The sequence below is a fragment of the Mandrillus leucophaeus genome, unplaced genomic scaffold (assembly GCF_000951045.1).
Source record: "Mandrillus leucophaeus isolate KB7577 unplaced genomic scaffold, Mleu.le_1.0 Scaffold484, whole genome shotgun sequence".
Lineage (NCBI taxonomy): Eukaryota > Metazoa > Chordata > Mammalia > Primates > Cercopithecidae > Mandrillus > Mandrillus leucophaeus.
Window position 1 is genome coordinate 2,300,979 of NW_012105187.1, and position 15,634 is coordinate 2,316,612.

Below are 15,634 nucleotides of genomic sequence, written 5' to 3' on the forward strand. Positions count from 1 at the left end.
GTCACAAGTGTCAAATACCATCAAAATAGTTTTTTCTTGCTAAGAGAAACAATGTCTTAGTTACTTCATCTGTCATCTCGCAATTTAATTCTCTTTTCTTATTTCTGGAGCACCTCAGGTATTGCCTGGCTCTCAGCCCCCTCTGCTGGGTCTGCTCCATCTGAGCTGCTTCTGATAGTGAACCGCATGTCTCACTGCTCCCACCACTTTCTCCTTCCTCCTCCTTCCAGCCCTGTTGGTTTGTCGTCGTCGTCTTCTTCTTCTTCTCCTTCTCCTTCTCCTTCTCCTTCTCCTTCTCCTTCTCCTCCTTCTCCTCCTTCTCCTCCTTCTCCTTCTTCTTCTTCTTCTCCTTCTCCTTCTCCTTCTCCTTCTCCTTCTCCTTCTCCTCCTTCTCCTTCTCCTCCTTCTCCTCCTTCTCCTCCTTCTTCTTCTCCTCCTTCTCCTTCTCCTCCTCCTCCTCCTTCTCCTCCTCCTCCTCCTCCTCCCTCTCCCTCTCCTTCTCCTTCCTTCTCCTTTCTTCCTCTTCTTCTTCCTGTTCCTTCCTACTTCCTTCCTCTTCTTCTTCTTTTTCCTTCCTCTTCTTCTTCTTCTTCCTCTTCCTCTTCTTCCTCTTCTTCTTTGCAGGTCTCTTTAAAACTATGCTTTCCCAACAAACAAATCCCAAAGTAGAAGTTAAATGTTTATAAACAAATGTAAAACAGACTTCTTTATGCAAATGCAGCCAACCAGTAAGTATACACATGCTCCCAAGGTTGATTTTCTGGAGGATACACCAATATAACAAGCTTTAAAAAGTCATATTTTTCAAATAAATAAAGCCCACAATGAGATCCCACTACACACTACCTAGAATGACAATAGTTGAAAAGACAATGCCAAGTGTTGGTGGTGCAGATGTGGAGAAACGACAGCCATTGTGCATTGTTGATGGGAATATAAAATGGTGCAGCCACCTTGGAAAACAGTTTGGAATATCTTAAATAATGAAACATAAACTAACTATGTAATCTAGCAGTTCTACTCCTAGGAATCTACCTTAGAGACTTGAAAACATGTCTACAAAAAGACTTCTATCCGAATGTTCATAACATTGCTATTCATAATAACCACAAACTGAACACAGTATCAGTGTCCATCAAGGGATGGGGAGATGAACAAAATGTGGTGTATCCATACATTGGAATATTATTTAGCAATGAAAATAAGTAAAATACTATTATATGCTACAATGTGGATGAATCTCAAAAACATTATGCCAAGTGAAAAATGCTAGGCAAAAAGGCTAAATATTGTGTGATTTCATGATATGAATCTAGGAAAGGCAAATTTCTAGAGACTGAAAGCAGATCTGTGGTTGCCCAGCATTATGAATGAGAGCAGAGATGACCTTTAAATGGTGATAAAGAAGCTTTCTGGGATGATGGCACTCTGTTGAAACTGGATTGTGGTGATGACTGCATAGCTCTATAAATTTACTAAAATCATTTAATCATGTAGTTATAGTGGGGGGATTTTATAGAATGTAAATTTTACCCCCATAAGGCTGTTAAATATTTGTTTTTAAAACTAAGGCATGTAGCATAATTAAATAATTAATAGTTCTTTTCTGTGCAAAAGAAATAGAGAGGCGCTGTGGTCAAAGTGTGGTCTGGGGGGCCCTGAGACTTTCTCAGGGAATTCTTGAAGCCATTTTCCTAATGATACTAAGAGGCTATTTGCCTTTTTCATGGTGTTAACATATGCACTGATGCTGCAACGGCAACAGTAAGGTAAACTGCTGGTGCCTTAGCCTAAACCAAGGCATTGGCATCAAACCTTATTAGTAGTCATTGTATTCTCCACCACTGTTTTCACTTAAGAATGCCCTCAATGAAGCAGTAAAAATTATTTAGTTTTATAAAATGTTGTGGATTGTATGCACACCTTTATTTAACTGTTATTTTCAGTTCAGGGGTACACATGCAGGTGTGTTATATAGGTAAATGCATGTCATAGGGGTTTGTTGTACAGATTATTTCGTCACCCAGGTATTAAGCCTAATACCCATTAGTCACTTTTCCTGATCCTCTCCCACCTCCCACCTTCCACCCTCTAATAGATCCCAGTGTATGATATTCCCCTCTATGTGTCCATGTGTTCTCATTATTTAGCTCCCACTTATAATTGAGAACATGTGATATTTGGTTTTTGTTCCTCTGTTAGTTTGCTAAGGATAATGGCCTCCAGTTCCATCCATGTTCCTGCAAAGGACATGACCTCATTCTTTTTTGTGGCTACATGGTACTCCATGGTGTATACGTACATTTTCTTTATTCAGTCTACCACTGATGGGCATTTGGGTTGATTCCATGTCTTTGCTATTATGAGTAGTGCTGCAATGCACATGTGCATGCATGTGTCTTTATGATAGAATGATTTATGTTCCTTTGGGTATATAATCAGTAATGGGATGACTGGGTCAAGTGGTAGTTCTGTTTTTAGATCTTTGAGGAATCGCCACACTGTCTTTCACAATGGTTGAATTAATTTACACTCCCACCAACAGTGTATAAGTGTTCCTTTTTCTCCACAACCTTAATGGCATCTGTTATTTTTCAACTTTTTAATAGCCATTCTGACTGATATGAGATGGCATCTCATTGTAATTTTGATTTGCATTTCTCTAATGATCAGTGATGTTAAGCTTTTTTTCATATGATTGTTGGCTGCATGTCTGTCTTCTTTTGAGAAGACATGTCTTTTGTCCACTTTTTAATGGGGGTTGTTTGGGGTTTTTTTTCTTGTAAATTTGTTTAAGTTCCTTATTGATGCTGGATATTAGACCTTGTCAAAAGCATAGTTTGCAAAATTCTTCTCCCATTCTGTAGGTTGTCTGTTCACTCTGATGATAGTTTTTTGTTTTTTGTTTCATTTTGTTTTGCTGAGCAGAAGCTCTTTAGTTTAATTAGATCCCATTTGTCAATTTTTGCTCTTGTTGCAGTTGTTTTTGCTGTCTTTGTCGTGAAATCTTTGTCCATTCCTATGTCCAGAATGCTATTGCCTAGGTTGTCTTCCAGGGTTTTTATAGTTTTGGGTTTGACATTTAAGTCTTTAATCCATCTTGAGTTCACTTTTGTATATCGCGTGAGGAAGGGGTCCAGTTTCAAGCTTCTGCATATGGTTAGCCAGTTATTCCAGCACCATTTATTGAATAGGGAATCCTTTCCTCATTGCTTGTTATTGTCAGGTTTGTCAAAGACCAGATAGTTGTAGGTGTGCAGCCTTATTTCTGGGTTCTCTATTTTGTTCCATTGGTCTATGTGTCTGTTTTTGTACCAGTACCATGCTGTTTTGGTTGCTGTAGTCCTGTAGCATAGAGTTGGGTAGCGTGATGCCTCCAGCTTTGTTCTTTTTCCTTAGGATAGCCTTGGCTATTTGGACTCTTTTTTTTTTGTTCCATATGAATTTTAAAATAGTTTTTTTCTAGTTCTGTGAAGACATTGGTAGTTTAATAGAAATAGCATTGAATCTATAAACTGCTTTGAGTAGTATGGCCTTTTTAACAATATTGATTCTTCCTATCCATAAGCGTGGAATGTTTTTTCCACTTGTATTATCTCTCATTTCTTTGAGCAGTGTTTTGTAGTTCTCGTAGAGATATTTCGCCTCCCTGCTTACCTGTATTCCTAGGTATTTTGTGTGTGTGTGTGTGTGTGTGTGTGTGTGTGTGTGTTGTGAATGGGACTGCATTCCTAATAGCTTTTGGCATAACTGTTGTTGGTGTATAGGAGTGCTAGTGATTTTTGCTTTTTTTATTTTTATTTTTATTTTTTTTGAGACAGAGTCTTGCTCTGTTGCCCAGGCTGGAGTGCAGGTCATGATCGATTCTCCTGCCTTAGCCTCCCAAGTACCTGGGATCAGGCACATGTCACCATGCCTGGCTGATTTTTTATATTTTTGTAGAGATGGGGTTTCACCCTGTTGGCCAGGCTGGTCTGGAGCTCCCTTACCTCACATAATCTGCCTGCCTCGGCCTCCCAAAGTGCTAGGATTACAAGCATGAGCCACTGTGCCCGGACACGGTTTACATTGATTTTGTACATTGATTTTGTATCCTGAGACTCTGGATGCATATCTTTCTAATAGCCTGTGTGATGAAATGGGAAGTATGCATAAAGCATTTCTTCTGCATGTCCAAGTTAGATGGTTATCATGGAGAAAAGAACCTCTGTAGTCTATTGAGTTGAAAGCTGAACTAGGAATTGTTTTTTATGGGACATCATCTCTATTTTAAAAATATGTATCTCTGGCAGATAAATTATGGATATTCAGACCTGGTATTTGGTAAATCATTTTCTTAAAAAAGAATGAGAGAGCCTGACACTTCAGGAAAAATAACTGACAGTATCTCTTGCCATTGATAAAATTCAAACTTTAAGCAAAATCTGGAAGTTTGGAAAACTTACATTCACTACCATGAGCTTGACAGCTTCCGTCAATGGTTTTCTGATGAGATTGATGGTGATTTTAACAAATGGGATTTTTTTATGTTGTACAATGAAATGTGTCAAAATTTGGAGATAGGTAAAAGGGTCTTGATAGGTAAAAGGCAGGCAGATTATGTGAGGTAAGGGATCTCTAGACCAGCCTGGCCAACATGGTGAAACCCCATCTCTACAAAAATATAAAAATTAGCCAGGCATGGTGACATGTGCCTGTAAAAAGTTTGAGAAATGCTGGCCTAGTAGCGAATAGCATGGAGTTTGGGGCCACACTGCTTGGGTTCAAATCCCCGTGCTACTGCTTATTGCTTGTATGGTCTCAGGTAAGTGCTTCACCTCTGTATGCCTCAGCTTCCTCATCTGTAAAATGGGGATAATAATGGAACCCATCTGTGAGAGGTATTATAGGCATAAAAATGAGTTAATATGTAGAAATATTTGTGAATGTTAAAATGAATTAATATGTGTAAGTGCTTAGAATAATGCCTGACTTACAGCAAGTGCTCAGTGAGTGGTTATTACTGGTCTTGGTGAGTGAAAATTTGTGAAACTGAGCGAACACATTGTAAACACATAGTAGAAGAAAGTTTTTTTGAAATTATATGGGAAATCCAAAACTGCTTTTCCTCCTGTTGCCTCTGTCTCACTTTTGGCCCTGGAAGTACACTCCTGGGAGTGATGCGTTACTGAGGGCCGGCTTGTTCTCAGTCCTGCTTGTCCATTGAGCCTCTGTTGTTTGGGGAGATTGTTCCTTACTTAGCAACCACAGAATGGGTTTTTAAGAAAGACTTGCTGAGGCAACATAATTTTCAAGGGTACAGTTAAATAAATGGAATATAAATAGTATACCACTGTATATCCTTTGCATTTTTAGAATTAGAAGTCACTTTCCTGCCTCAGCAATGTGCATTTCTTTTAAGCTCAAAGAGTTGTGGAAATTATGTGAAAGAGAAAGAGGGTAAGGTCTTGTACATTTTCAGTGTTTAATCTAAGATAACCTAAGATTTAAAGGAGAAAAGGACCAACTTGGAAAGAACCTATGTCTTCAGTCCTACAAAGAGACTACATTTGAGCTATTTTTACCTTTAAATTTTTAAAAAAAGTGAATGACTTGCTGACATCGTTCATTCATTCACCAGTATTTGCTGAGTGCCTCCCATGAAGTGCCAGGCCTCTTACCCCATGTGGTAAAGAAAGGACATGGGCCCTGACCTTCTGATGTGAGTGCATTCGGGTTTTCTAATTTCTCCCACCTGCTGTGTAAAAGATTAGGAGTGTTCATCTGCTATTCCCTGGCATACGTCAATAGACAGAACAATATGTTTTATCCTTCTTAGATGTTCATGAAAACATTCTGAAGTTAGTATAAGGTAAAGAAGGTAAGATAGACTGCAAGAAATGTATGATTGTTTCTTTTCCTAAAAGAACACAAACAAAATCACATATTTTTTTGGAGTACTGATGATAGGCACATAAGCTCATGTTTGATGGTTAATAACAAACAACCAGAGTGTGTAAGTCATTGGAGTTTCACTGACTTAGGTGGCTTCTGCTGTGCTAGGAGAAATAGGACCTCAAAAAGAGCTCATTTGGGGACCATCTTTTTTATGTGTCATCCCACATCACTCTGCATGTGATGAGAATGTTGCATCGGCCCATGGCAGTTTTTATTCCTCACTCTAGACTTGGTCTTTAATTGTGGCCTTATGTCAAGTTCCTCAAGTGTATATAGTCACCTGTTACATAGGTTCAGAGTGGTCTTTCCTTTCATTTCAGGGGTATGTTTCATGAGCAAATTATAAATTACCTTGAATATCTTTTTAAGATAATGTTGAAAAACACAGAGCAGTATTTTCATTGAGATCATGTCCTTACTGATATACTAGCATTTAAGATTTGAGAGTATTTCCTTCCCATGTGGCCAGTTATTGGGAATAAGATATTAGATCGGGCTAAAAGCCAAAGAAGTGTTTCTTGAATACAGGCTAAGATTGAATTGTATTAACTCAACTGAATTCAATCTCAGCATTTGTTGTGGGTTTTAGTCATGTTCCTATTCCTGTCACAGCTAGGGCCTTCAGCAAACTACATCTCAGTAAATGCAGTTGTCTTTTACAAATAAATTGCACGGAAGTCAGTTAACCTGAGCAAGTGAACAAAGGCTGTGATTGTATTGCTGCTGTTTTGTTTCTCTTGATACTAGATCTTCTGTTCTTTCATTCATTACTATTAGTGTTAAAGAATTAAATATTAACTGCACATTGTTTTCTAAACAGAGTGACAGTTGTTATAAAGCTGATTTCTCTTTTCATAGCAATGCTCCCTGTTTGGCAGGTTCTGCCTGTTCTGTGTGTCATCTTTGCAAGGACTTTTTTGCCCTTGTGAGGTAACCAGCCATAGTATAGGGCCCCAAACAGATTGAACGTTTCTGTGATGAAAACTCATACACTTGTTTAATTGTGGATTCTAATCCTGTCTTTTACATGTGTGTGTTTATGTGTTTCAGGAAAAAAGTGCCAGCTCAAATGTAAGACTTAAAACTAATAAAGAGGTTCCGGGATTAGTTCATCAACCCAGAGCAAAGTAAGTTCTAGTTTCTGTTTTCCTTATGTAGTCGGGCTTCCATATCCATGGATTCTGCATCTGTGGATTCAACTAACCATAGATCAAAAATATTCAAAAAATAGTAATTCTACAAAGTTCCAAAAAACAAAATTTGAACTTGCCGCACACCAAGTACTATGTTGAATTCATATGAATGAAGTGATGTGTAGGCACTTCATTAGTTATTATAAGTAATCTAGAGATGATTTAGAGTATATGGGAGGATGTGTGGGGGTTATGCAAATACTGTACCATTTTATATCAGGGATTTGAGCATCTGCAGATTTTGGTATCTGCAGGGAGGTTGTGGAACCAATCCCCCACAGATACCAAGGAACAGCTGCATTGTTTTTAAAGCTAAAAATGTTTTCAGAGTGAATTCCATTTTGCCTACCAGATAATCAAGATCTAATATAAAGCTTTAGTAATTGAGAAAGTGTGGGTTGGTGTAACAGAACAGAATAAAGAAAACAGACCTACAATACATGACAAAGCTGACTTTGTAGGTCAGTTCGAAGAAAACAGACTATCACTATGACCATGAGGTGGGGAAGAATTTTGAATAAGACACAAAGGATGTAGTTCTTAAAGAAAATCATTAATTAATATGACAGTATTAAAATTAAGAAGCTCTTAAAGCTCTTAAAGGCAAAACCCAAATGTCCATTGAAAATATAATGGGTAACTAAACTGTGGCATCTAAACTGTGGGAATACTATAAATCAGTGAAAATGAGTGACTATAAGTACACACATCATGATGCAGGAATCTCGTAAGGATGAGGCAGTAGAGTAAGCAGTGGTACATGCCTACATATGGTTTCATTCACATGAAGTCAAAAAAGCAGAACTAAGGCATATATTGTTTATTAGTATATGGTAAAACAATAAAGATATATAAGGAAATGAAAAGGCATTAAATTCAGAATATTAGTTGTTTCTGACCAAATGGAAGACAATGGAACCAGAGGCTCTATTTCTTAATCTGGCTGGTAATTACATGAATGTTCAATTGTTATTTTGCCAAAAAAAAAAAAAAAAAAAGTACAAATAACATTGTATGTCTTCTGTGTGTTAGGTGTATCACAATTGGAAAGTTTAAAAGAAAAGAAAAAAAATTAACTTGAAGAAAAAGATTATATCACATGAAGACCTGTAGAGTACCTAATACATTTTCCCACTTATAGTAGAAACTTGAAAATATGATTGTTGATTACCAACAGATGACTATCCCTAAATGTTTCATTTAAAAGGTCATTGCACGTTCAAAAGTTAAAAAATAACGAGTAGTTTTCTAGATTGTTCTAGAACTGACTCTAACCTTAATGATAAAATGTACTTTGTATGACTTTGAAGCTATCCTCTCCTTCAAAGAGGCTGTGTTGTCCCAGAGGCTACAAATCTCTGTTGGTGTTTCACTTAAATGGAGACAAATTTCTTGAGAGTACCGATGACACTGGTACATTTGACACAGTCGCCCCTACCCCAAAATAAATTTGACTATTACATATATGTATCAATAGCCCCATAAATCAAAATCATAAGCAGAAGAAAGTATGTTGTCTCTGATTCTTCCAGAAAATTGTGACAAAAATTACCTAATACATAATCACTTTTCCCTGGCTCAGTGTCTGTGGAATCACCGCAGCTATGGCCACTGTGGTGTCGCAGTTAGGAGACCTCAGGGGGTAGGTAATGGGCTCTGTCATTTAATTTTTACTTTCAAAGAAAACTGGACATGTTAAAATCCACTTACCATTTACAATGTCAGTGTAATGATGCGGCTGATGTTTTCACCCTCAGGTAAATGTTGTGCTATGGCCACAACCTCCGTAGCCCACCTCACTGCTGATTACTTACATCTACTTTATCTGCCTTTGGGGACAGCAGATATCTGATAACACAGCCAAACCACCTTATCATCCAGGATATCTGAAAAATGCTATTTTTAAATGCTTCCCTTATCTCAGAGTTATAAAGAGAGATTGAACGGAGGAGAATTTCTCTTTTCTGTTTGAAAGAATACTTACTTAACATTGACACCCTGAAGCAGCACGCTTCACAGACTGACTTGTGCTGAAGCTTTCAGAGGAGAAAATTCTGTTTTCCCCACAGCAGTATGCTTCTGTGTGTGTGTGTGTGTGTGTGTGTGTGTGTACACACATTACATACATATGTGTATGTATTTCAAACTGTGAATCAGAACATCGGATTCCTGGAATTCAATTAAGAAATCTTTCTGGAGGGCCAAGAGAAGAGTTTTACTTTTCCTACTTGCTGACATGCGGGATCAATTTACTATACTGATGCATAAAATAAGATGAGACTTCTTTTTCCCCATAAGTGGAAGGACAGTCCCATACCATAAAGGCAGATCATCCTCATACCACCATTGAAGGCATGTCATCCTCATACCTTCATTTAATGCTTTCATTTGATATCAGTCAAGTGATCTACTGTCTTTGAGCTTCAGTTTTCTCAGAGAGAAATGGAAGTGAAAGATCTTGTCTTGTGGGGCTGGAGAACAAATGAAATAGGGTATGCCCACTGCTTGTGGCATTGTCTGGCACTTGGTAAAAATGCCTTAAATATCAGAAACAACCCAAATGCCTTTAACAGGAGTCTGCGTCAATCCACTACACTATAGTCACACAATGGGATATTAGTCAACGGTTCAAACAAATGCACAGCAGCGATGCACAATACTGGATGGGCCCTAGCAGTCTAATATTACAGGAAAAGAGTAAGTCCTGAAAAATTACATAGAACATGATGCACTCTGTAAAGTTTAAAACAACTGAAATAGTCTGTCTTTTAAAGGCACACAAAGAGATGCATTAAAACTATGTAAAAGCAAAGTGAGGGAGTGATAGTTACATTGGGTTGTGGGAACACACACATGGATGGGAGTTCACATGGAGTCAGCTATGGGTGGTTGTCAAGGTCCTTGCTTTTGTTTTTTATTTTGGTTTCACAGGTGTTTATTATACTACTTTTAAAAAACAAAATAACAACATAAATAAAAGTGAGCTGTGCATGAACTACTAGTAGGAGTCTGTCACAGAATGAGGGTTAGGATGAATCTGCTTCTCTGAGGTCCAGTTGAAAAATAATGATGATCATGAAGGAAAAACTGTGTTCAGGCTAAGATTTACCAGGGACCCAGCTGGTAATTGCATTTCGTTTTTGCAGGGGAGGCGGAACTTTACCCTGACCCTCTCAGGGTTTCTTGCTGGGCCTGAGAGTTAAATTGACATGAGACAGATGTAACAGGAGAAAAAATATCAATTTCTACATATACATGGGAGCCCCTATAGAAAAATGAAGACCCAAGAAGTGACAAAACCCACATATTTGTATACTAGGTTGAACAAACAGAGACAGTTGTGGAAAAGCACCTGAAATATGTGGGGAGACTAAAGGAAGAAAAGAATTATTTTAACAAAGTCTCTTAGTACAGAATTCTCTTGGCCTTGACTCCCTGTCTCTGGTGATGAGAATGTTTCTTTCCTCCTGGTGTTTCTTTCCTCCTCCCTGTTCACATGGGAGTTTCATCTCCTCCTTTCAGGAAGAAAAGAGGAGGTCAGAATTCCCCTCCTGCACCTGCTGCTTTCAGTTACCTTTAGCTCAAAATAGTCCTTATGCCAAAGTGGGCGTATTTTAGGGTGGCTTATTCTGCCATGCTTCACGGGCGAGGTATTAGGGAATTAGGACTTTGCCTCCTCATACTTTTGTGCTTAGCTTTTTATCATTTGTAGATTTTACTTTTTTAAGACACTGAAAGTGAAAGCCCCAAATCTTTTAACTCTAAAACCCATTTTGCCCGTCATTCATTAATCTGTTTACTTTGCATTAAGATGCCATCCTATTGTCATCCCTAGTCCCATGAAGCTGAGAAGTCTCAGGAAGAAGAGTGTTTGAGGGTGCAGAGTTAACTCACAAGAGCTTTGCCAGCACTAAGTGCCACAGGGAGTGCCCCAGTGGTGCATTGAGTTTTCCAAGGTTGAGTTTGAGTTACCGGAGAGAAGTAGGAATTACTAAAATTGTTAAGCCTTATTGGTTAAGTCAGGTACCAATGTGCCGGCTTTTGTAAGTGAATGCCAATGAATCTTTTGTAAGTGAATCTTAGAATCAATTATTCATCCTTTATAAACTTAAGTCATAAACAATTCAGTGATCCCTTTCTAATATCTTGAAAAAAGGTAGAAAAGCCAGTGAGCTCTTCCTCCTCATCTCCCCCACTCAAAATCATCAAATTGTACATCAGAAAGGATTTTAGAATCAAGTCGTTATGCAGGGACTGTTTTCCACAGTGCAGTTTGTACTCTTGAAGGTAAACACGTATTCACGCCACTGTGTGGATAAGTTTCTTCCACATGGGAAAAGGGGACCCATGTTTATCTAGACGGGAATCAGTTGATACGGCGAAATTTTTATTTCATCAGAATAAAAATTCTGTCTCATTGAAGAGATTTCTCTTCTTCTCTCTGAAACAATCCCATGGAGAACAGCAGAGTAAGGCCTCATGCTTTCAGATGACACCATATCTGAGACGATGCACAGGTGACCCGTGTGGGCATTTGCTCCCCCGGCAATGTCTGACACACTTCCAGTGACAATGCAGGTTATCTAGAGGAGCCTGTCTGGCGCATCAGGCTTTGACAGTAACAAAGCCTCCCTTCCATTCAATCTTTTCTAACACAACCCATGCACTGTACTTCAAGATGTCAAGAGAGTGACTCAGTCTGGTGTGTGACTCTTCTTCATGAGTTATAAAATGTGGCACAAGCAGGCAGGCATGTTCTAATGTTCTTAGACAAAGAAAACGCAGGAGCATTTCTATATCATGGGACGACACAAAACTGAAATCACTGAGAGTTTTGTGGTTGCTTTCCCGAGGTTAAGCATCCCGAGGTCCTTAGCCACCACTTTTGGTCTCAAACTCCTGATAGGGATCCCGACCCTGTGATAAGGGCATTCTTGATCACAGAGGTGGCAGATACATTTGCAGAGTTACTTTTGTTTAAAAATGGCCCCTCTTGTACCTCTCGTGTGCATATGTATGAGTACTGACCAAATGTCACAGTTTTCATGTTGTGGTATTTAAATAAAGGAGCTAATGGAAGTTAGTGACAATCATAGACAGTAGAAGGGACCTCAGTGACCAGCCCTGGTTTTATAGATGAGGACTCAGGCCCTGCACATCGCCCATGCTGACAAACTCTGCTGCTTCAGCAAGGGGTCATGAATCACATGAACTTCAACAGGGGGACTCTGTCAATTAATTAAGAAATATTTTTTGCCCTCCTGCTATATTCAAGGCAATATATGCTAAAAATTCCAACCAGTGAGTTTCCACAATGAACGTCAAATCCTAAAAATGCCGTTTTTTATGAGGTCTCTGGAGTATTTTCTAGGGCAACATTTCTGGGGCAACATATACATATGGTTATCTATCCAGGTACCTATATTAAGAGAGAGAGATCTGGCTGGGCGCAGTGACTCATGCCTGTTATCCCAGCACTTTGGGAGGCCAAGGTGAGTGGATCACCTGAGTTCAGGTGTTCGAGACTAGCCTGGCCAACGTGGTGAAACCTCATCTCTCCTAAAAATACAAAAAATTAGCTGGACGCAGTGGCTCACGCTCGTAGTCCCAACTACTCGGGAGGCTGAGAATCGCTTGAACCCGGGAGGCGGAAGTTGCAGTGAGCCGGGATCGCACCACTGTACTCCAGCCTGGGCGAAAGTGTGAGACTCCATTTCAAAAAAAAAAAAAAAGAAATGTTTATGAGAGAGATCCTCTATTATAAGAATATGAAATTTAGAAAGATTTGTATCCAACATGGCTCAAATAAAAAATGTTTGGTGCTTGAGACAGTGAAAACATGAGGAACCTGGGAAAACTCAGCTATGCAAACTGACTTTTCTGTCCAGTATCTTACAGAGAGGAGACAGTTTAATGTACTCTCATCATCCCAGATTTTGTTCTGCCTTTCAAACCTGCAATAAGAGAGGGTGTGTTTCCCAAACAAAATGTTTACCATTTGAATGATCAGATAAAGGGCAGTAAGATTACATGATATACGTGAAAGTGCTTTGTAAACCATGAAAGTCGATTAGGGGAATCAGATATATCATTGTTTTCCTTTGGTAGCCGAGTTAATGTCATTGCTCACAGATTTTAATGTTGCTTTTATACAGAGGGGAGAACCTCCTCTGAGCCTCAGGCCCCATTGTCTGTCACAGGAGGCCTGGAGCGTTTCAGGTCACTTGTGCCCCTCCTTGTGGCCCCTAAAGGATAAGGCATGATGCTAAAGGGTACGTCCAATGGGCTCTTCGCCACACGTGGATATGAAGGGAAGAAGCCATTCCAGAGTTCACCCCTAACCCCCTTCCTCAGACAGGATAACCTGTAGGCGCTGATAGTAACTAAAGGAAACTCTGTGTGATAACCTCTCTTATCCAGCATCCTTCACCTCCTTGGAACACCCACAGCTATCTGCTAGGTAGAAACAACTGTCATTAAGACCATGGCTCATTAAGACTAAGTCCTATACTGCCCCATGCCCTTCCCATCTATAATTCATCCCTGCTCTCATTACCATCTTGTTTTGTCCCCACCAGCCTTGTCAGCCGTGTCACTAAGAAGGCTGTTAAATGTCATAGGACAAGAAACACAGAGCAAGTGCTACTCAGACATGCATCCTCCCATGTTCCAGTGGAATTGTGTTTTCAGAGGTGTATCTGCTGCCACCAGTGCAGAACGTGCTCAGGAGTAATATCAGGTCATCTGTATATCCTCAGCTTGTTTGCCACCGGCCCACACCCCTAGTCAGCTGGAGATCATGCTGATACTGACCACCTCTGTAAAATTATATTTCAATACAATAACTAGGATACATTTTATTTTTTATTTTTCTTTTCAATACAGTGTTGAAATGTGCCATGTGCTGCTTGCTCATGCTTTTTTTAAAATCACAAATGTGTATCTGAAGAAAGAATTTGGCATGCAGCTCCCAGTAACGTTACTATAAATAGCATCTGTACATTGAAAGGAAATTGTCTTCCTTTAAGTCATAGGCACTGATAGACTATTATGAAACACATTTTCAGGAATACTGTACTGTTTATCCTTAATGTAACTTCAGAGTATTTCAGTGGAAAAGTCTGCAATAAATAAATGTCTTCCCCAAAGTTTGGGGACTCAGCATTTTTCCTTTGAGGAGACCAGGTTTAGCAAAACACTAAAATATGCACTTAACTACCCTTTGTTTTTCAGCATGCACATCTCTGAAAGCCAACAAGAATTCTTCAGAATGCTGGATGAAAAAATTGAAAAGGTAAGAAGTGAAATAAATAACCTACATGTTTCAAGGGAAGTATAGTAATGGCTTCATATGTGAGGGCAATAACAGTCTTGTTTCTATGTCATAAAGCTATTTTTGTGAAGGTTTGAGTGGAGAGTTAAATAAAAGTCACTGCCCTTCCAAAATAAAGTGCATGTAAGAATGTTTAATGCATAATAGAGATTCTCAGGATCCAGGACTATCCTTGCTTATTAAAGTATGTAAAGTCAGTTGGAAATCAATAAGCAGTCTTTTTTCCTAGACCGAGCATTCTGACCACTGCGTGTCATTTTGCACCCAGTGCCCTGCACTAACCTCCTACAGCAAGGGGGCCCATAGTACCTGCTGAAACCTCTCGAGGGCCTATGTGTGGCACTGCTCTGAATTCTTTGCAAGCATGTTATACCTAATTCAATTTATACTTACCTCAAGATAATGGTATTGCAACAGGTATTATCTACATTTTACAGAAGGAAACTGAGGCTCAGAATGCTTGAGTAATTTATTCAGATTTGCAAGACTAATAGTGGACAAGTTGGAATTCCATCCCAGGTCTATCTGATTCCAAAGCATTGTCTCCAAGTTGCTTCTCTGGTAGTGTGTGGGGATTTATATTGACAGTAAGATACAAAGTTGATCTGTGTGGAAATTGAACCCACAGTTTTGATCTCAGTGTGCCATGCGCTAATCAATGGAATGAAGTATGGGATATGGTCATAATTAAGAGTTTACATACTTATAGAATTTAAATTCATCTCTTCAAAGGGGTGAATTTTAAATGTTAGAGTTACAAATCCAAGTATTATACTTTTTTTATTCTAAAGAAAAGTGGAATCCTAAGTTCAGAACATATCACACTATGGTTAAAGCATGACAGGCTGATTTTACCTTTGAAATCTTTCAGTTTTAATTTATATTTCTTTTTACTTTGTGTCACCCTTTTATTTTTGTGTTTATTTATGAATTCCTAAGTTATGTATATCATTCAATGGAAGATAATGAAGGACATCTTAAATTCATTAGTATTATTTAGCAGCAGATCCCACTTTGAGGTGGACCCGCTGAGAGAATAATTGTATAATCTTCTAAGCCACCATTAAAAGACCAGTAAAGGTCATCAGTGTGAAGAATAGAGATGGATAATGAATTAAAATGAGAGTTAAATCTATAATGTTCCTTGGATATGCATAAATAAATATTTATT

At 38.8% G+C, this 15,634-nt stretch overlaps 1 protein-coding gene across 1 annotated transcript in view; it reads left to right on the forward strand.

Annotated features, from left to right (window-relative positions):
- Positions 1-15,634, forward strand: part of LOC105550434 (chromosome unknown open reading frame, human C1orf21) — a 258,061-nt gene that overhangs the window by 208,213 nt on the left and 34,214 nt on the right. The window contains exons 4-5 of the mRNA XM_011995358.1: positions 6,988-7,064; positions 14,364-14,424. Of these exons, the coding sequence (XP_011850748.1) occupies positions 6,988-7,064; positions 14,364-14,424 (138 nt within the window). The remainder of the gene's footprint in view (positions 1-6,987; positions 7,065-14,363; positions 14,425-15,634) is intronic.